Source organism: Cariama cristata, unplaced genomic scaffold, assembly GCF_000690535.1.
Source record: "Cariama cristata isolate BGI_N322 unplaced genomic scaffold, ASM69053v1 scaffold5186, whole genome shotgun sequence".
Classification (NCBI taxonomy): Eukaryota; Metazoa; Chordata; class Aves; order Cariamiformes; family Cariamidae; genus Cariama; species Cariama cristata.
Window position 1 is genome coordinate 8,041 of NW_009621493.1, and position 22,872 is coordinate 30,912.

General features: G+C 38.7%; 1 protein-coding gene across 1 annotated transcript in view; it reads left to right on the forward strand.

Annotated features, from left to right (window-relative positions):
- The window catches only part of OCA2 (oculocutaneous albinism II), a 170,448-nt gene that overhangs the window by 2,611 nt on the left and 144,965 nt on the right, over positions 1-22,872 (forward strand). Inside the window, exons 2-3 of the mRNA XM_009701983.1 lie at positions 18,443-18,541; positions 19,143-19,331. Coding sequence (XP_009700285.1) covers positions 18,443-18,541; positions 19,143-19,331 — 288 coding nt within the window. The remainder of the gene's footprint in view (positions 1-18,442; positions 18,542-19,142; positions 19,332-22,872) is intronic.

The following is a 22,872-nucleotide window of genomic DNA, read 5'->3' on the forward strand; positions in this document are numbered from 1 at the left end:
ATGGAGATGAATCTTATCTGCCTCTTCTTAGCATGTATTTTAGCCGGTGTACATCAGGTGCAGTTAAAATACTGATGTGATCTGTGTGACCCCTCTAGTGTGAGTAATTACCCTTAAATCATTGAGGGTACTCGACAGAATGCAGATAAAACCATGGATAAACCTTTGCAGACTCACGAGTTGTTTGATTAGTTTCATTAGAATGACAATTAGCTTTTAAAGTAAATTGTTCTTTTGCTTGCAAAGAGAACTACTAATGATTAAAAAAAGAGGAGAGCAAATCCTTTTTTTTTTTCCATAAAGAGGTTCACTAAATTGGCATGTCTGTGTGGTTTGTTTTAATGAATCTACTTAACTTAAATTGCTGAATTATCTTTCAGGGATAAGGTTCCCAGGTTCTGTAAATTGTTCAAATGTACGCCGAGACAAGACTTTCCAAAGAATCTATTTAAAAGAACAGGGGATTTGTCTTGGTCACCAAAATTACCTTTAAGAAACTGTTCTGGAGTTAAGCGGGGCCCTTTTCCCAGGGACATAGATGTCCACCCTAATCTGGACTGAACATTTCCATTTGACTGCAGCACAATCCTGCAGGTATTTTGTGGTCAGTGTGCATATTGTCTGTCAAAATACCTTCTCATTTACTTTGCGTATTGTAGAACAACATCTTTGGACTCCAGCTTTGACTGCTTTGCATTCGGTTCCCTGGGCTCTGTGTGAGGAGGTCTGGACCATCCACAGTGGTCACCCCAATGACTTTGTCTTTCCAGAGCATCCTTCTCCCTGAAAGCAAGCTGTCTGCTTTCTTGTGAGCAACGTACTTCCGTCAGTCCTGCTCACTGTGGGAAACGCAGGCATGCCTCTCTGAAGCGAATGGTAAATGATCTCCAGCGGCTTTCAGTGGGAATGTGCCTGGCCTAGATGTACGTTTACACTGAACTGTAGTGTAGTTTGGTCTATTGGAAATAGAGGTTTTTAAGTACTGTAAAATGGCAGTGAAGTCTGGATTTTGATTTTGCACCTCTCTCTTTCTTATTGGCCTTTAACAATGGATTGACCAGGCTCTTTTTCATTACAGTTACGTGAAAGTGGCTTTTGCGGTTGATGGACATTGGTCCAAGCCACCTTCCTGAGCCCCTTACCTTGCAGAAAGATTTCACACTGCTCTGTGGCAGCACGGGCAATACTCTTCAGGTCAGCCCTGACATCTCCAAAAGCACAGGCTACTTCCTTCCATCATGTCTCTGTATGTATGGGATGTGGCCACAAAAAAAGCCCCTTGGTTTCCTTGGTCACCTCATCATTAGTGCTACTTCCATGGGAAAAACCTAACAGCGTGACTTAATATCAACCAAATCTGAAATCCTCTTTTGTGATCCACAGGAAGGGGGTGAAGTCAGCTGTTTTCAGCTTAGGGGTTACTGAGCCTCGAAGGGTGTCTATAGAAATGAGATGAATAGTATTTCTTAATCCCATGTAACCAGTTACTTTGTGTTGCTATTTAAAACTATGTTACTGAAAAAAAAGGCATTCATTGGAATATGAAAATGGTGGAAGAAAGGAGTGATAGAGTAACTAGATCCTGTGGCATTCATTTCATATTGCCTTTTGGTCCCTTTCTTTCTTTGGTGTAATTGCTGGTTGTACCTCCTTTAGGTGGTCAGAGAATAACGTTATTCTCTGAAAGAAAAAAAAAAGGTTGACAGTTGTGTGATCATTTTGTCATGAACTTTTCATGAGAAATTAGACTGTGAAAGCAAGGTGATGAAACCAAGCTCTAGCATTCCTCCACTGAAGTTATATTTGGATGAATTTGGCCCTGGAATTTGCTGGTCATTTAATAAGATAGTCCTTGGATTTTTTTTTTCTTTAATCTTTGTGCCTCATTAAGAAGATTCATCTCTGGGATAACAAAAAATAATCTCTTTTTTTTGAATCTGCTTGAATTTGTGTTTCATCAGCATTTCTCCCGTCCCTCAGTTTCACTTACGTAATGCTCACTTATGTAAGAAAAAGTAAAAACAATCAACCAAATCCAACTCTTCCTTTGCCCTGAATCCGTGGTACCAGGATCAGTAGGGAGATTGGTTTGCAATGAGAAGGTCAGTGAGTTAAAAATGTCTATTGAATTCTCAGTTTGCAGCAATACAATGGAAAGATTGCAATTGTATTTCTTGTTATTTGGAGAAGCTGGGAGAGGATAAGCTGTTGTATAGAGAAAAGTCAATATGAAAGTGAAGTTATGCCTTTAGCGGTGAGTGATTATAAATCTCAATTTTGATTTTTAATTATATTGATATATTGCTACTTTTAAAGGACATTTATGAGACAGAATTGGATGACAAGAAGATATGGTTACTGTCTAAATAAGTAAAATTTATGTGACAATTTAAAAGCTTCTTCAGACAAGGGAAAAAGGCTGGGGAAAAAAAAACCCTCAAAAACATTCAAAACACATTTTTTGTGTGTCCTAAGACTAATTTTGATCTTTGGCTGTTAGAATAAAATGAAATCATCTTCTGTTCAACAGTCAAGGAAAGCAGTCATTTTCACATCATAATTGCATGTTTGTGTAGGAACCATTCTGATTTTTTCATGTCAATCACACAAACATTAGAGAAGAGTCCAGAACAGATAGATGACTTCACAGCAAACTGCCACATTCATCATTCTCATGTGGTTTCTGGTGATTCTGCTTGCTGCCTGAATGGTGACAGTTCTGGCTTTCTTTCCATTTCTTATCTGTAGTGACTGTTTTGATTCCCCAGAAGGATCTTTAAATACTATGACAGTACAGTGAACAAATAATATTAAAGAAGTTTTAAAGTCAGGACTTTACTAATTGATTTAATTTGGTTTATTTGGTTTTGAATATATGCTTTGAAGCATTTGTTGCTAACATGGAGGAATGTGGTCGCAACCCAGTTTGTCATGAGTAAACTGTGTAGGGGCATAGGACTGCTGAGACTCTCTTAGCTCGGACTAAAGCTCCCTGCTGTTACCCCTACTACATTACAAAATACCATTAAAACCCTGAAAAACTCTAAAGAAGCAATAAGCAGCTCTAGCAAACCTTTAGCTTGAATGGTAGGAAGTATAACAGAAAGATGACATTATGCACAATAGGCTAATAAGTAAGTTATTGGAAAGGTCTGCTGCCCCTTTATAACTTGCTCTTCCCTATTTCCTGGAAAAAAGCATCTTGGAGTGGTAACGAAAGGAAGACAGAAATGTGGTTGTATGGTGTAAATGAGCGTGTTTGGTTTCATTTGAGTAAAAGAGATGTGTTCAGCAAAAGACTGATTTTAACTTAGTTTTTGCTGTTAGTGAAATGTACAGAAATTGACCTCACTCGTGAGAAATTTCCCTGTATTCAGAGTTATTTAATTTCTCTGTTGCAGTTTACTATTCATCATCTCAGTACTTATTTCTTATAATGGTTCACAATATCTCAGATTGGTCATGTACTACAATTTCTGTTCTGTCATCAGCAGACTAAAACCATAGCACTCCCATGTAGCCACTCAAATGCTTTTTGATTCTGACAGGACATTGGGTAAACAAAAGTCCACCACTATTAATATTTGTTTCTAAAAGCGCTCTGTTGAAAGAATTAAGGGGTACTAATTAATTGCTTCACACTTTTCCAACAGTCAGGTTAAAAACTGAACTCAGCACTCAATGAAAAATTTGCAGTGTACCAGCCTCCAAAGATCAAATGTTTCAGTTGAGTCCCTGTGACATTGGACAAAACTGTTGAATTTTGCAAGCAGCTGCTCTCTTCCTAATGGTTAATAATATGGTTATGTGGGGTTCATCTTTGTTAGACCTCTTAGGCCAATTGTGGAGAGATGCCAGTAACATACAAGCTTCAATCCTCTTTGGAGTTGGACAGCTGTTTCTTCATGTAAACCTCTGTTTAAATGGAGGAAGGCTTTTAATGTCAGCAATGATTTTTTTACCTTTTAAGGTTGAAGGGTTAAGCCAACCAGACAGCCAGATTTTGAAAAGAAATGTGTTGCACAGAGGCAGTCACAGTTGAGCAGGAGGGCATGCATGAGCTTTAACTAGCTGATGTGAGAGTAGCTATCCGTGTAAGATGAAGCAAATAGTCACTCAGTATCCCTCAATGAAGCTTTTTCTTTGAAAAACTGCGTACTTCGTTCCTGGCTGCTGTGTCTGTGTGTGGGTGGCGGCTCTGACACACTGAACAATTTGTGGGAATCAGAACTTTGCACTCGCAGGTGATCAAATTGTGCTAATTAATAAGAATTTAATTTTGTTCCCGATTTTCTGCCCTGGAGGTGTGCAAAAGCTTTATGTGGGGAAGAGCAATTGAATCTTTGCTGACAGTGACTGGGGAGAAGGAAAATCAAGCACTGAAAATCCACAGTCCTTACATGTATCGCTGCATCAGGTGGACATGTGGGTAGGCAGCCACTGCAGCTCTGTTGTTGGGTGGTAAATGATCTGCAGGATAACATGGCAACTTTTTCATGGGCCCAGGCTCTGCGGTTGAAGGATAGAACCTTTTTTTCATAGCTTACTGTTGGGAACAGATGTTTTAGAGCATAGTTCTGCTTGGTGATAGAGATGTGTTTCACACTACCGAAGACTTTAAATATCTCTGCCATTAGAATTAATTAGCATTAGAGTGGTTTGTCTTCTTGTGTTAGAAGCACTGGAAATCATTCCTCAGCCACAATAAAAATTTCCAGGATAGTGGTGGTCATACATTTGAGAACTGAAGTTCATGTTAAATTGAATGTAGTTGATGGAAAAATAGATTAATGCAGATGGAAGAAATTAGCCAGTGAATTAAAAAAAAAACAAACAGGGTCACAGTCTGTAGTCTGGCAAATCATATGGCTTTTTTTAAAACCTGCTATTCATAAGGAGCTCAAGTGATTTACTCTCTGAAATACAGCAAAAGCTGATAAATGAGTCACCAAAATGCTTACAGACAGTGACCGAGCAAGCAATTCTCTGCTTGATAGGTACTAATGGGACTGCAGGGGCAACCTGCAATAATTGTGCTAATGGAGCAGCAGAAGTCAGAGACCACGCAGAGCTCTGTCCACAGCAGGTCAGAGCTAAGTCAAGGACAGCACAGCAGGCTGGAGCCATGTCTGTCAGAACTGGGTAGGTTCACAAGTAATACACTTGGGTGTTGATTTTTTTTTTTTTTTTCCCCTCTGCACATTTTTATATGATTTCTTTTTGGCAGGGTGAAATAGAAAACAGATTGGCAGTTACAGCAACTCACAGTTTTCCGAAGTGCAGCAGAAGATACTGACTCAGTACTGTCTGTGAATTAGCATCATTCAGAAGCAGCTGTGAAAGGCTGAAGGTTTTGCTTACACTTTCTGAGCTACTCCCCTTTCCGTGCTAGTCGGTAAGGACAGTAAACACAGTCCATCTGCCATTCACTCCCTGGTATCCTTGAGCAGAGTTTCTGTAAGGACTCCCCTTTCCTGAAGTGAAGCTTTGGCAGTGCTGGAGTGTGAAATCATTTCTTTCAGATGGCCCTGCTAGCAGTTATATTGAACGGGTATGTCTGGCAGGGCATTGCACTTGCTGTTTGAGGAGGAAGTGCTATGCTATTGATGAATTTACTGTAGGAAGTCTAATCCTGGATTAATACAATACTTCCTTGAATAGAGTAGGTAAATATTTTGCAGTGACTTTTCCACCCACTCATGTGGTCTTACGTAATTTATTTTCTCTGCTGCTGAGAAAATAAAAAAGTAAAAGCGGCTTCAAATATTCTTTTGTCTGTAATCTTTCTGGGAGTGATAGGAGCAGCTCTACCTCCTCAGCCATGTCAATGACATGTGAGCTGCAATCCTCTTTAGGAGTCTATAGACAGCTGGTTCATCATGTAAACCTCTTACAGTGGAATGCATGAACCCAAATTTAGTGAATCTGTCTGATAAAGGGAAGAGTAAACTCAAAATGGAGGGTAACAAGCAATGCACTTCTGCTTTTTCTGATGTATCTTTAATTGTGTAAGCTAAAACAGCAGGGCTATGTTGTAATATTATACAAGTACATGATTTTGTTGCATCCATTGGCAGCACATGGCTTCTTTGCCGAGCTGCTCTGCGCGCTTTACTTTGTGCCTCCCAGTACTTTCCAGCGCAGGCTAACAAGAGCAAATGCTCTATGCAGAAGTGGTGCAATGGAATTTGTACATTTTAGACGTTGTTTTTGGCTCACTTCTACTTGGCATATTGTAGCCTGTGCCCAAAAATAAGCTAAGCCAGAACTGTAAGGAGCAGTGATGTTTCAGAGTAAAAATTTTGAACATCAGCATGTGGAAAACTATTGTTTTTAACCACAAATAAAATGGCAACAAACACCCATTACAAACCTGCTCATAGTTGCATGATAGTATTGAAGAGGATTATAGGGCCATAAATATTGCAACTAGCCTATTTTGACAGAAGATAGACTGTGTTTGGCAGAAAAGAATGATAGATTGTCATAAGCATTTGTGTGTATGGGTATCATGCTAATCACAGTTTTGAACCTATAAGTTTGTCGGCAAAAGTTGAAAGAGCTCCACTGATGTCATTAGACCTGTCATGCTTTCCTTCAGCTGGAAATCTGGTATTTGTGAGGCAGAAAACACAAGAACTCCACATCAAAAGCAGTCAACAAATGTTCCAATTTATTTACAATTTAGAGTAGGACCGATCACTTAATTTTCATGACATGTCAGTCCAACAAAGGTTTTAGGCTCAAGGAGAAAGGATGGAGAAAAGAGAATTCTGGCTCTTCATACTTGTTAAACACTGTGAATCTGGGGAGATTTAGGTCATACATATAATGCTTTGAGATCATCAAAATGCAGTATTGACACCAGCTTCCTTATATGTAATGGAATTTATTTACTTGTATGCAGAATTAATCATCAGGATCCTACCCATGCTGCATATGTATCTCTTCAAGGATGAGGTCTTCATGGTGTCATGGTCTATATCACATTTAGTCTTCATTAACAAGAAAGTTGCAAGTATGAGCATACCTTGTCCTGTTGAGGTTACAACGTTTGGTAATTGACCAAAAAAATGAATATATAAACTGGAATAACACTGCAGAGCTGAGACTCTAACCATACCTCTTGCAATGAAGAACAAGTGTTGATGGAGTCCATCCTTCCTTTCTAAATCTATGGCCTTTAAAAAATTTAATATGTCTGTATGCTTTTGTCTTAAGTTAAAATCTGTTCTTTTAGCTCTGCCATGTGTCATGATATTTTTTTCTCTCTAGCTCATGCTTTTTCCTAATGCTTCTGGAGGAGATAATTCCTGTAGCTTTAGTTCTTCCACTGTTCTAATTAACTTTCACACTGCATAACCTTAGAATAGTACAAAATTATTTTTTTCTCTGTGACAATGTGCTATGGATTTCTGCTTCTCATAAACACTTTTTTGTTTCTTTGTTTTTAAAACATTTCCTTGCAATTGTAACCTACTTCTAAGTGTCGTGTCTCAAATGCAATTCCATTATTTGGGCTTTAAAGCTGTTATTTTTGTGTAGAGGAACAACCATTATTCTGTGTTGATTTTTGAGGTGCAGAAGAGCTGCCTCTACATTAACCTTTAAGAACAATGTCTGGTTATGGGCATTTTAGTCTTTCTCTCTTATTTTCACTTTTTTGTTATTTTGTTTATTGCTCCACTGCTTAGAGTATCCACTTACGTTTTTCCTTTGCATGTCCATAGTCTCAGAGTATCCTTCAGTTTTCCTGCTGTGTCACACTCTACAGATAATTTCTTTTTGCAAACTACCTATGCAAATTGTATTAAAAAAACATTTGTTAATGCAGTGGCTGTTTATCTTGGCAACAGTTTCTGGAGCTGTTTTATTCAAAAGATATATGTGAGAAGTTGTGTTTTGTTAGTGCTATACTTTATCCTATGTTCAGGCATTTGATGTGGGTTTCAGGCTTCTCTTATTTGGAAGTACTGTTGATTCGAGAGCGTTAAACCTTTTTGATCTGTTTGAGTGTATAATCAAATAGCTGTGTAACTGGTTCAACAAGTAACAAAGGACAAGCTTTGCTTTTTTTTCGATGAAAAGACTTTTTTTTCATGCTTTCTAAAATACTAGCAAGTGTTCTTGATTGAAAATGAATAACTTATTCAGGCACTGTATCTGCCTGAAGAAACAAAAACTTGTAAACTTTCTCCTGTCTCTGTCTAAATTAGCTGTGCTCCACAGCATCTCTGCCATGTTGGGACGAGTAACAGAGACCCTTCATCTCAATTCTTCTGGTTTTGGAGACAGATGTATCTGTCTTGCTTCCTTAATGGGGTTCATTTGTAAGGACCTGCTGTTTTTTTCATCTGTCTCTTTGTATAGCGGCTTGGAGCCTTCTGCCTTAATAAGGGGAAGAAGACAGAAGGAAGCTGATGATAGTGGGCAGCCATGTCAGCATGGGGTTTCCCCTTTTCTGCAGATAATCTCTTGCTGAAGATTTATTTTCTTTGAAGCCAGCAGCACTGACACTTCTCCTTTTCTCTTTTCTTTTTCTTTGGGAGAACAGAATGAGATGTTATTTATGTAACCTCACATCTGGATTGTCAGAAATTTTCATGCATATGCAAAGACTTATTGTCCACAGCCACTGAGCAGAATCCTACCCTTTTTTTTTTTTGGTGATCAATGTCCAGGATTTATTTAGCTTTGGGACAATGCTGATTTTTAGGGCATGCGTAGCAAATATTATGACATTTCTCATCAAGTATATGTTATTTAAGGAGCAAGATGGAAGGAAATCAACTCTGTGAGACTATGGAGTAACCAAAGTGTCACTCCATATAGGTCCAAAGGGAACACAGTGTCTAAGAGGAAAGAGTCTGGCATCTGTGTGACTGGGAGGGAAGTTGTGCATCATTGCTATCGAGAAATATGATATATAGTTAAACTATGTTGCTGGAACAAAGCCATCTGCCATGCTGGAAAAGGAATTTCCTTCTGAACCCTGAGAGGCATGATTTTGTTTTTTTGACTTTTCAGTGCACAGGAGTATGTTCTTACTTGGAGAAGGATTACAGCTTAAACCAGGAGGAAGGGAAGCTGAAATGGCATCATTATTCTTTGTTTTTGTGATCAGTTTCCCCACTTGGGGGGAGACTTGCCAAATATAATTGGCATGCTACTCTGCAAGAGACAAGGAAATTCTGAGTTTGTCTGGAATGCATTATTTATAATCATCCTTGTTTTTTTATTTTTTTTCTTCCTTTTTTTTTTCCTTTTGGAATCTCAGTTGAGTGTGTTTCTGGACTCAGATCTTGTGTTTCAAATTCATCTCCCATTGGCACTGAATCAAAAAACTGTGTTTTAAAGCTCCTTGTTAACATAAATTAGATAGCTCCTTCTCTGACATTGTAGTCTTGAGGTACCTGTAGATATCTGAGGCCTTTCAAGGCAGAAGGTGTCTGATAGCAAAACAGAACCCAACACTGTGGAATGAGTTTCCTGAGGCTTGTAAACTGCATATGTTAACATGATGCAGTGGTCATAGTGAAGGACTATTGCAGGGAAGAGCACCATCTTTGTGAGATAAAACTGCATTTATTCTTGAGTGGTTTCACTAAATATTCTCCAAATGTAAGAGCAAATACTGTATTATTATCAGCTACCTTTTTATTCTGTTTGGTTTCTTTACTTTGCTCCTCTGGGATTTTCAGTGCTTTAAAAATTTTTCTCTCTGCTATAACTTGAGGTGGAATGCAGTGACCAGTGATGTGGATTTACTCTGTATTGGAAGTTACTTGTTAAGAAGTTATGAGGAAATCATGTTTGGAAGGACTTGTTGGTAGTTTTTTGTATTCCTAATCAACACCCAACAACTTTTTTGATAAAAAGTCTTCTGTACAAAAAAAGAGCAAATAAAAAGTAAATGAAAAAAGTACTTTTTGGCGTACAGTAATATAGACATTGTTTATGTGAGGCTTATACATTATTTAGTGAAGCAGTCTTTCTGTTATCTCAAAGTTAATTCTCCAGGTTCCTTGTATAATCAGCATGGGAGACAGGGAGGATGAAAATGATTTGAAGGGCTCTCTCTTGCCAGTGACTGTAACTATCATAGACCAGACTTTTAGATGGGAAAAGTTACATGGATAACCTCAGTGTCTTATGCTCAGACAGAACCTGAAAAGCAATTCTTAGTACCTCCATTATAATTAAAATAATGAAAAAAAAATATAATGGAAGGACTTCCATTATAGTGAAAAAATACCCATTACTTTATCAACTTGGTAGTGTTATTTCAATATATGATAGCTGTATCTCCCTCTACAATTTATTTATCTTGAAATTTTACTGCTGTTTCTTTTCTGTCTGCTCTGAGTACTGTGTCTCATGCCTTAGCTTTAGAGTAAATTTTAACATTTTTGCTGGGTCCAGTCCACTGATATCAGGATCTACATAAAGACCATATAAGTTGTCCTAGTTACATTGTAATACCTTATGAGAACCCAACTATTTACCAGATAGGAAGCTTCTTGAACTTGCCTTCTTTCATATTCTTGTGAACAAAGAACAAAATACAAGTCCCGGCAAGCTTACAATAGTTGGGATATATAATGTGGTTTTTTAAAACAAAGCTTGGTTTGATGACAACTTGATTTTTTTAAGCCATGTGGTGGCCTGCTGCTTGCCTTCACCTCCTCTCTCTAACACTTTTCCAGACACAGAAATCAGCCATATTTTTTCATGTTGTTAATGAGCTTTTTTGTACCTTTTTTTTTAATTTTATTTTTTGTACAGGCTTTATGTTTTAACTCTAAGCAATGGAGACACTTTGTTTTTAGTGACAGTTACTTTTTTTCTTTAAAAGTTGCAGGTATGAATAATGTTATCTCAAAATTCTTGGAATGAAACATATGGAGCTACAATTTTTAAATAAATGGTTACAGAGAGGAAAATTAGCTTCTTCATTACTTTATCTTTAAGTATAGCTCACGAATTACTCTTTCCAGTCTCCAAAACTGGGGTGAGTGGCATGAGTATCTTATAAGACTATGCAAGGCCAGAAGCATAATTACATGTGAGAGCTTGTCAGTACATCACTTGGATTAAGGCAAATTATATCAAAAAAATCCTATCTCACCATTTTGTAAGGAAGTGTTCCCTCATCTGTGAAGTGGTCAATGGTCTTCTTTTAATAGTGCTTCCTTCTGTTGTATCAACCTTAAATTCAGCTGGTCTGAAGGTGAATGTTCATACTTCGACATATGTTCCCCCAAACCTTAGAGACTACAACATCATATCACTGCAATGCTTGAAGAATAACCTTCTCTAGAGATGGTCACATCATCCGATTGTTTCTCAGACCTATCCTTCTGTTTGTGTTTCCATCATCCAAGTGCCACATATTGCATCTTCAAGAGAGTCTGGTCAGATATAAAGTTACAACTTGAAGTTATGACCACTTCCTTAACTTTTGAGATTCTTGGAATTGCCTCACAGACTACAAAAAAAGTGTGAACCCCAATTTATTTGTCATAAATTCAGTTAGCATCAGAGCTGGTTAGGCTAAAAGCCCGTTGTGAATGCCAAAGAGAAATGCTGCTATTTAAAAGCCAAGCTTGCAGAATATGCTAAAATATTACAAGTGCAGCCATGCTTAAAGTGTGGCTAATAAATTGCTTCCCTATAGCAGATTCATTTTTCAGTATGCCCTGCAGCATTTGAGAATAATACCTCTTAACAGGTTATCTGTGTAATCCATAGAGAAACTGGGGTTTTGGAATTTGGACCGCTACCAATACTGGCTACTGGTGCCTATTTCAAATTTACAACTTGCTGGCAGTCGCCAACAGCTAAACTGTTTTGGCAGCACCTGCTCCTGAAATGTATTTTCTCCTTCAGACTGTCTGCAGTTTTTGCATGCTGTCTCCTGTAGCTTTCCAATTTTCTGCCCTGAAGCAGAAAACAGAGAAGAGGAAACAGTTATGCCTTTTCAGTGCAACTTCTCAGTCCTTCACAGGGTAGGGTTTTTGAACCTGCCCCATCAGCGTGGCCTTGCCGGATCATCATGAAGATCTGGGCTGGCCTGGATACCCATCCCCATCCCATCCCTGCTCCCTCTCTGGGTGCTGTGGGACAGGCCATGGGTGGGGAGGTCATGGACCTCATGGTGCCCTGACATGGGAGTGGAAAATGTGTGAACAGTTTAGTCCTCTTAGGTAGAGTCAGAGGAGCTTCAGGGCAGCTTAAGGATGAAGTACTTTCTTTTAGCTTCACCCACTGCTGTGAGGTCGTGGTCTGTTAACCATGTCCCGATGTCTTTATGATGGAGACTTCCCCTGACAAGAGGCAGGCAAAGACACTTGAGGAAAAGGAGCTACCAAATCCTGGAGGTATCTGAAAATTTCATTTTTTAGGGAAGTACAATAACGCTACAAAGCCTGATTTGATTTTAAAAAAAGAAACACAAGCAGCAATCTATTTTCCAAGCTATTTCTGAACTTAAAATTGCTCTCCTTCTTCAAATAGCAGAATATTGCACAAAAGAAGGAGGAGGGACCACTACCACATGCTCTTGCAGGACACGTTCACTCTCCAAATCCAGCAGAAGTGAATGAAGCAAGCACATTTTCTGTGCTCTGTATAAGGAACCATTTCTATCTTGGAAAAGCTTGGCACACATTTCAGATCTTTCTTAAGCATGTTCTTTATTTGTCTGGGGTCTTGGCGTGGCAGACGCTTCTCAATATGAGATCTGTGAGTTGGCTGTGCCTCTTGCAGTGTCTTGCTGTCAGTTAGTGCCAGCGCTGCAGTCCTCTGGGGAATCCTGTACGGTCCTGTCTAACAGAAAATTAGGAAAGTCAGAGAAAATGAGTCTATATTAAGTAATGCTTTAATTGCTAAATTTTTTCTGACATCTTAATGGTGCATGCTTTTAAAAGGTCTAGAGGTTATTTGCTGATTTAGTTTAAGCTACATAAAGCAGTCATCAGAAAACTTCTGAAGCCTGTTTAGAGATGTGAGCTCTGGAGTCTTTGATCCTTCCCCTGACTCTCAGCGTATCAGTTGGCCATACTTCATTTGCAATGGGTGCTCATAACAGTTCCCCCATGACATGCTACCACTCAGGAGAAAACTTGACGGAGTGTTGTGTCTCTGTGTGGGCACGTATATATTATAATGTTGATGGATGTGTGTATACAGCTGCTTAGTACACAGTAAGTGTTTAAAAGCTGAATGCTGTGGTGTTAGTCAGCACAGTTTGTACCATTTAACCATTGTCCCAAAGTGGACTTTTATCAGAAACTAACAAATACCCAACTAGTGTGGGGTTTTCTTGTTTTTGTTCTGTTTTGTTCTGTTTTGTTTTGTTTTGTTTTGTTTTTTGTAAAAATCTCTCTGTTTTTCAATTTATTTCTGCTTTATGCATGTTTACAATTATGTTGAGTAATTAGTTCGGTACATGTGATTTGTATGAATGTTCTCTATTCAGGGAAGGTGATGCTTCTGAAATTAGGCTTTAGCCTATTAGAATGTAGAAATGATAAATTAAAGTCTTACTGTTGTTACTAGTCTCCTGCATGATTAATTATCCCTCATATTCTTACTCTGGCTGCCTTCTCCTCTAGGAAACTTTGCTTAAATCTTTACTGTGTTTGTTATAATCTCTTGGCTTGGTAGTATTCCTGGACTTTTGTTTAAGAGGCAACCTCACACCTGTAATGGTTTTAGTGATTACTAATTCAAGGAAGCATGCTTTTTTTTTTCCCTGAAGAGATTCTGCTTTTAATTTTTTATGTAGTGAAATTTCCAATAAGTTATATTCAAAACTGTTGGTGTTCTTGCATAATACATGTGCTGCCATATTCACCTTTTCTTCAATTCTGACGAAATCCTTTCCACAGGAATGAGAATTATTGCTTTCTGTTGTCACAGAAATAGCTCTTTTACTGATAGTTGCGTGCACAATGTAGCATATGGCAGATGAAGCATTATATTAGCTGATGTTTAAAATGTATGCTTTTTATTATAGGGAGTGAAAACAATGCATTGTGTGGCATGATTAATATTTTCAATACAAGGCTAAATATTAGGTTCCAGCCAAATGTAGTGATTATTTTAAGTGTTTACCAGCTAACTAGGATCAGTATGGTCTTTTCCTTTCTCAGGTTCTTGTAGGATGCTTACTTTTTTAGGTGTCCTCTGCTGTAGTGCATTTGGAATTGGAAGGTTGCTTATTGCTGAACAACAGTTCCTACCATAAAGTCTTCCTTTTCCTTTTGTTTAAAGTAGCATATGTAAACACATTAGGAAATGCCTAAAAATGTGGTCAGGGGGCAGGTCTGGTGCTCAACGGCACGAATCAAGTTCTCTCTTTGGAATTCATCCAAAGTCCCCTGAAGACTTTGGAAGTTGTCACCTGCAGGTAAGGGGAAACAATGGTGTGTTGTAGGTGGAACCTGCAGCAATCTTCAGCCACAGACTGAATAACGTCCAAGGAGTCATCAGCCTGTCAGTGGGAGCAACTGGAGTCTCCCACATCTCTTCCTTTCCTCTCCTGCTCTCCGTGTACCTCTCCACATGGCCAGAAGGGCAGGGGGACCCTGCTTCTCCTTAAACTGCTCAAATGAGTGTGGGAGATTGAAGGTTGTATCTCTGCTGTAAAGCCGTAGAGAAGTACAAATTGCCACTAAAAGAGTGTGAACCTTGCTTATCCATGGGAGCAGTGGCACAGGCACAGCATCTGGGGAATCCTGCATTAGATGCCTGGGACTTGCTTTTGGATGCTTGTATTTTTTCGTGCTGTGGGTCAGATCCTTCTCCAGCTGCTGTCAGGCAATTGGAGCTTCATCTGTGGACACCTCCATGACTTGGCAGAACCTGCTGTATCATTTGGGGTATGGACAGCCCTCCTATGATGCTGGTTCCTCTTCTGAGTTACTGTGGAGACAGTCAGAAATTGTAATTGCTTGAAAGATTAACGATGGGAAAGTATGACTTTGACTGCAAGTAATCAGCTCAGGAAACACGCTTCCTCGGAACAAACCTGTACTCCTGCAGAGTCCGTATATACAGCTGCTGTCACAGCAGCAGCCAAGTGGTTAGGAACACAATCTTCTGTTTGGAAGATTTCTCTTAATTAAAAAACATGCCCAGCTGTAGCAAATGTGGGAATGAATGTAGCCACAGCTGTTGGTTGTACAGGAGGCAGGACATGCTCTTCTTTCTCTGATGTCAGTTCTACATGGATCTTTCCATATAAGTGGTGCTTTGTAAGTCTTTGAAGAAGTCCTCGTCAAATACTTTTTTCCATAGCTTTTGGTTTTAGTTTTCTCCCATCGCTTTTCAATGAAAGGGAAATGAGAATGTTAATTTTTTTGTGTGTGAAGATCTATGTGCATATCTACATGTAAATATATACACGTTTGTAAATGTAATTATTTCATGTCTCTTCTTATGTTTGGTGTATAAAATACTAATGATTTTTGAGTCTGAACCATGAAAGAACAGGGGACACAATTACCAGCTCCTCACCTGCACAGTGTAAATCTAGATCAGTCTTCTCATCCTGTGAACGGGTCTGTGCTCAATGGGTTAGTAGCCAACCCAGTGATTAGCTCCTTGGTAATGTTGCTGAATTACTCAGTAGAGATGGATTGCACTCCATTCTAGCATGTAGGTATAACCGAAGTTTCTAGCTCTTTTGATTGTGAAGAAATATTCAAAATGTAAACTGATCCTGGGTTTTGAAATGTGTCACACTGATTTCTTTCCCTTATTTACACAGTGTCACAATTGCCAGCCACTTGCAGACCTAAGAAGTGCCAAGAATAATGCTAACAGGGTTTTTGAGCACTACAGACTTGCTCCTCTAATAGCAGGGAGTCTTTGGGCCTTCCTAGGTTTTGCTTGCAGATGATCTCTGTTATCTTTTGATGAAGTGGATGACCAAATCGCACCAATAGTGTCTCTGCAAAAGTATGAGAGGCACAGAGGAGCTTGCATTAGGCTCTCCGTTCAGGGATGACTTTCATTTTTATAATCCATGCTATTTTTTCATGATGTTTTTACAATTTTTCTTTCTAGAGCTTTCAGCCTTCAAGATTCTTTTATGCTCTAATTAGCTTTATTGTTTCTATTACTCTCATTCTCTAATTAGAGTAATCACATCACGGGGGAGTTGAGGCTCTTCTGCTTTTTCTCTAATCATTTTTGTTTTGTCAAACCTGGCTGCTTCCTGCTGCTTATTCTTGCCCATGAGTTTTTATTCTCTGCAAATTGATGTTGTCATGTACTAATTGTTTTCACTTTATCTGAAGACCTTTTCTATTTTTCCTGTATTGGCCATTCTTGGCAACCTGTGAAGCTATACAATTCCTTTTAAAAGTGGCAAGACCTATACCAGCAAGTGAGGATAATAAATGTGCAAAAAGAAAATGAAGGTGACAGTTTTAGCTAGCCTTCTGGATCCTTCAAATCCAGTTCTGTCATTTAAACTACCTTCCACCAAACCTTTATCCTTTCTTTCTGGTTGCCATTGCTGTGGTTGCTTTGCCCTTCAGCACTCTTTGCATACTGGTCACTCGCTTAAAGTAGTGGTGAAGACCTGTTGAGGAGAGGGATTGTCAGTAGTTATATGTATGCCTATGTAACACAAAGGTTGGTATCAACCTCTAACAATTAGATGAAAATGGAAGTCTTTGTAGAAAGTTTTCTGGTGAGTAATCTCAGCTTTGGCACATGTCCTAGGAGGAAATGAAGAAGAGCAAGTGTGGAAATGTTAATGGTGTGTGCAATGCAAGGTTAGACCAGAACAGCATATAGTATATATTATTTGGAGCCTTTTTTGTGGAACAAGTGGCATCATTTTGTTTAAAAGCAGAAACGGCTAACTGGTCTTTACGTAAGTTAAATTTCTGAATGTACAAGTTCAGGTCCACCATCAGAATTTTTATTAAAATTGTCACCTTTGGTTGCAAACTTTGAATGTAGTGAGATGCTGGGATTAGCCAGGTGCGTTCAGTAATGCTTGGTGAGCACACATTTGAAGTCCTGATAGTGTTTTTACTATCCTTATGGATTCCATTTTGTAAAAGCTGTAGGTAATCTTTCACATCTAAGTCCATGATAAGATTAGAATAGCACTTGCTTCAAAATACCGGAGTTTTTCCACTTAAATTTTTGTGTGAATGATATTCTCCTATTCAAAAAAGGAAGCATTTTGATAGCTTTAGAGTATGCAATCACCTCTTCACAGATGAAGTGTCAGTGCAACGTAGCACCTGAATTGTAATCTGCCCAATATGTGACTGGAGGTACTGGATAATTCAGTCTCTCTAACTCATTCATTCTCTTCTGTTGAGACTGCAAATATGGTGCTTACAGCAGAGTTTGAATGAGCCTTGTGGCCACTCAAGGCTGAAATAACCATATCCAGTTGCTCCACACCTAGCATGGCCTCTGAATGATAACACTGCTAAACAAGCAAGCTGAAGCATGAACTGAAGATTTTAATTTTGCAAAGTCCACTGTCTTCCATTGTGTTATAAAGTTAAATACACAGATCTTTCTTTTTGGACTGGCCTTATATTTGAAAGATTGAATTACCAGTCACATTTGTGTATTTGTTTAGTTGTCTGTGATTTTATAATTTCTTTCCCCTCACAATCCAGCAATAACAGAAGACATTTTAGGTTTCCTCTAAGTGTCTCTGGGAGTAATGAGATCTGCATATTGACTGTATGTCTTGCAGACTTCTTTGGGACTTTCTGGTGGTGGGTGGCTGCAGTTTTGAATGGAATAAATCTGAGAATGTCTGAATAATCGTGGTTTTGATGGAAGAGCCAGGTAGTGGAGAGTGTTCTAAAATGGCTCAATTATTTAATCCCTTCCAGAAGCCAGACCCCTGTGATTGTGCTTGGTTCTTTTCAGCTGTTTCGTAAGCTTTGGGATTTATATTTTAGCAAAAGGCTTCTTAATGATGCTAAACTGCAATATGCCAAGAAGTAGCTTACTCTCTGTTAATTATCTACAGCACCAGGACCAAGACTTGATAGAAACTGTTTGGAAGGGATTCTGCTGCAGGAGTGAAGTACTTGTGCTTCAGATAAAGTTTTCTTCCCTAATATGAAGGGTGCTGAGGTTGTTGTAGGGATTAGTAGATTTCTGGTGATCCATGTCTCAAATGACATTTATGGGACAGAAATTATCCTATTATTTTATGTTTTATGAAGTATATTAATGTGAACTTACATGAATAAGTAAAGTCCCCCATGACTATAAGGAAGAGACTACCATGACGAGTTCAAACTTAATGAAAACCTTAATTGAGGTGAACGCCATTCTTAAAGAGTATTTAACTAGTTAGATGCACTTGTAGCAAAGTGTTCTGTAGAACTGTAGTGAATCATTGTGCTGCAGACCTACTGTTTGTTTTTTTTTTTTCTCTCCAAAGGTATCACTTCAATTTTTCCAAATTATTCACCTCAAGGTCAAAAAACACTGGCTTTACAGAGAAGACACCGCTACTGAAGGTTTCCTCAGAGGAAAATGGGTGAGTTACTTTCATTTTACTCAAAATATGTTTTTCTAAGCTCTCTTCTATTTAATTGTGCATGGTTCGTTCTTATATCCTGACACCAAACCTGTTGGGAAATAAAGTGAATGGCAGGGGTTGTGAGCAGAGAATTACTCTGGAGGACCTTGAGTGGAAAGAAGGGGCTGTAAATAGGGAAGGGAAGGATGTATGGTCTGAGGTCAGGGTGATTAGAGAGCCCTAAGGATAGGCAACTGCAGGTTGTGTGCTCTTATTTCCTCCATGTAGTGTTATATCAGATGCACTGAAAGACACAGCAGAACTATAGAACTTGTGCTTATAGGGGGTTTACACACCTTGAGGTACATCTGCCTGGTGTGTCAGACAGCTGGTTCTCCCAGGTGCACCTAAAAGTCGTGGGGTCTTTGTTCTTGCTCCCCAGTCTACCCAGCTGGTCACCAAAGGCAGCTCAGTCTGTACTGAATAAATCGCTTTCTATGAATTTTTCCATTAAAATCTCTCACAGTGAACCTAAAGATAAGTAAGATCAGTTGTATCTACTACCTGATGAAATAAACCACTGTTTTGTTTTATTATGTTTACTGAAAATGTGTGACAGGTTGCAGTGCATGGCTCTTCATAATCCAGATTTTACCACGGATGATGATTCATGGGACAATAGCTCTGCAGAATTTGAGCAAAGGTTTCAACTGGGAAGTGAAATGACAAGTTTGTCCAGATCTGCTTCTTCTGAGAAATATGAAATCTTGGACAACCTTCATGTCAAGTTCAATTTATCAAAGATGAGGTCTGAATTCAAACATTCATTTATTCCTTTTTTCTTTTTTTTTTTTTTTTTTTATTTCTGCAGGGATTAGTTTTTAAATATAAATGTCTAGAAAATGATTTCTTTTCTGCAAATGAATAAAATAACACTCCATATTTAGGCTGTATCCTGCCATTGATAGTTTATAAATAAACCCTGGTGAAATTGATTACAGCCTCTACCTAATGATCAATAACCCTTTGTTGTTACAAGCATCAATCGTATCACCTATTCTAAAGTTGTTATTAAATACCTTCTATATTACTTTTAACATTTCTTTGAAACTATTTCTTATAAGCCCCTTGGCTGATTTCACAGCTTTATTCTTCAGTGTTTTGTTGCTTTTATTAAGTACTTCACTTTAATTAAAATATGTGTCTAACAGTCTTTCTGTAGTCGTCATAGTAGCTTTTCACATATACCCAATGCAAAATCCAACTGACTGTTTTTCTGTCTTTAAGTGCATCAATATATTTCACTTTTTACCTCAAAGTAGTCTTTTACCTCATTTAGACATGAAGGAAATTGAATCTGTTAATATATTAAAAGATACCAATGTGATATGAGCTTAAGTTCAAATTTTCTCAGGATATTTTTGCCTGGGATTTAATTAGCAAACCCTTTAATCTTGGATACTAATTCTCTCTTCCCCTTCCACAGCTTCACACTTTTTACTAGTTTGGTTTGGCCTCTGCAAATAGCTCTGCAGATTTGCATGGAGCCCAGTGCTGCATGTCCTCATCTCCGTGTTGATCTGCAGAGCCTTTCCAATGAGGTGTCCCTGCATCTTTTCCCAATCTGTATGTTGTCTTAGCTCATCGGTTCGCAATTATATTCCTCCTTTCATTGTGCGCACGGTATTGTGTGGAGTGACGCTCTCCTGCACTGCTGCTGAACAAATGGAGCAGGAGAATTTCAATGGCTGCAATTAGTGCAATATGAGCAGATGTGAAGAAGTCTGGCAGGCATCTTTCTTCATGCCTGTGGTAGCTTTCCCTGGTGTTTGATGGAACAAAGGCATTGAGCGGGAGTGTCGAATCCATTGTTTCCAGTACAGCATAGGTTTATAATCTGGGGAGTAGTGCATTTTTCTGGCAGAACTTCCCGTGAAATATTTTCATTGCTGTAGTGCAGTTGTACATACGGGGCCAGCCCCTTGACTGTTGTAAATCAGCATAACTCTGCTGAGATAATAAATGGAGCTAAACTGCCCGACACAACATGCGGATTAGACTAAAAATCATTTGGTTTACAACAGGGGGTGAAATCCTTCATAGATTTACACTTCATGCATTTCCAACTGAAGTCAAATAGGATTGCACCGGAGGCATGTATCAGCACAGGATTTGGCGTGGGGTTTGTACTTGCATCCCTGTGCCAGATTAGCGCTGTAGGAAGAGACAGATTGCAAACCACAGGCGAGTCAAAGGCTGATCACTTCTCAACTGTAAGCTGTTAAAAGCACTGCTTTCCTAATACAAAATGCCATGAAAACAAACAGATGGGAGGAAAACAGCCTTCTAAATTCTACATTTAATAAAATAACCATTTCCAAAAGCTTTTTTACTATATCTTGCCAGCTCCTTTAGATGAGTTTCTGTTATTTACAGACAAGTGGTTATGAATTTATAAAGGCTTAATTAATGTTTTTTTATTTCTCTTATGTCTTAAAATCAAGTTATTGCCATTTCTTGTTTCAATAATAATTTGAATGATTATTAGAAATGATAATTTCAAAGCGCAAACAGAAAATATCAAGTACATTAAAACCAGACCAATCTGGATTGGGCTTTAATAATTCATAACACAATAAATTCTCAAAAATACCAAAATAGAACTGTAATGTAGAGATGGGAAGAACAGACAAGCAGGGTAGAGGATGCATGTCTAAGCTGGCACTAGGTATTTTCCATAAATCACACAATGCCAAAAGAAGTTATCAGTTATGAAGGTCTGATAATACTTTTGTTGTAATTTCTCTCTTTTCAAGCTTTTATTATCTTCTTTCCTCTCTCTGCCACCTTGTTTTTCAGTAGAGCAGGGCTACCTGACATTTCTAGAAGTTGTTACCTAACTGTCTTGCTTCCCCTCTTCCTCTGCCTTCTCTAGATTTTTATGCTGTGCAAAGTTTGTGTAAGGTTACTACCACTTGTATTTCATAGGGTATTGTAGCCCCTTTGTACCAGATTGTCTGTGGCAATGTATTTTTATATGCCGTTGGGTTTTTTCCTGCCAATTTGGACAATTCTAAAGAGGAAGAGATCTTTTGAAGGTCTCCAGTCACTTACGTTGCTTTCAGTCAATGAGCTCGATTTAGGGACTTATTTCCACTGTGATTAAAAATTATTTCTGACTCTCTTCGGACCACTCTGCTTTATTATTTTGTTCTATAGCATCTGCCAATGCAGCTGTTTATTGGACTGTTCCCTTTTCAACTAATTATCCTAGTAACTAGGAATGTTTTCCTTCTTGCTTGTCATCAGGCCTAAATCAAACCTTACATCTGTCGTTCTATCAGAAAAGCAATGTTTGAATGTTTACTTTTGAAAAAAATGGAATAAGAACATCAATGCCTTTGATTAATGAAAAGATGTAATAAGGGCAAATCACCAAAAAGAGTTCTGTAAATTATTAAAATAATTAAAAATCTGTGTAACATACTGATGGGCAACCAGAAAATAATTAGTTAAGAGTTGCCTTTTATGGTAAGATTAAAAAAAAAGGTAATTTGAAAGTCCTAAATCTTAAGATTTTTTTACTCAGGAGCACACATTTCAATGTCCACGTTTTGATTTAGAATTATTCTTGTTTAACCCACTCAGTAGTAAGCTCTGACACTTCAGAAGATTTGATGGCATCACATATCCAGAACTGGGCTTTCCTTCAAAGGGCACAGATATGCTGTGGAGAAATTATCTGGTTTTGCTAGTTGGTTTATCTAGAGATGCTCGTGAAGTATATTTGGGTTAAAGAGACACTGTTAAAACCAGGAGATTCTTAAAGCTTGTTCTCTTCTTCAAATCGTCTTTCAGGATGTATATTAGAAGTCCAGTTTTGAAGAAGTCATTCATGACACCACCCCTCCACGCAACAAGCTGTGCTTTCTGCTCGGCTGTGCCACCTCCCTGCAGTGGCAATGTTCCTTTGCCTCCCTGGGAGAGACCGGGGCGAGCTGATGGGGCTCTGGGTCTGTCGGGGGCTGGCAGTAGCCGCGGGGAAGTTGCTCCAGGTCCCAGCACCTGCTGATGGGCTGATGCTGCAACCTTCAGTCGGCTTTCCTAGGGGGTAAAACCTCCTTCCCGTGCAATGAGACCCAGCTGGCAGCAGACCTGGGGCAGGAGCCCTTATAGTCACTGAGGCTTCCCAAGCCCCTGCTGACCCTGCGTTGTGGTGTCCATACTCTGACGTGATATATTATCACCCATAACTGCTTACCATCATGCTTCTGAAATGTCAGAGCTATTAAGAAAACAGAAAAGATTTGTTTTAAACTAGCCACATAGTAAATACATGTTTCTTACAT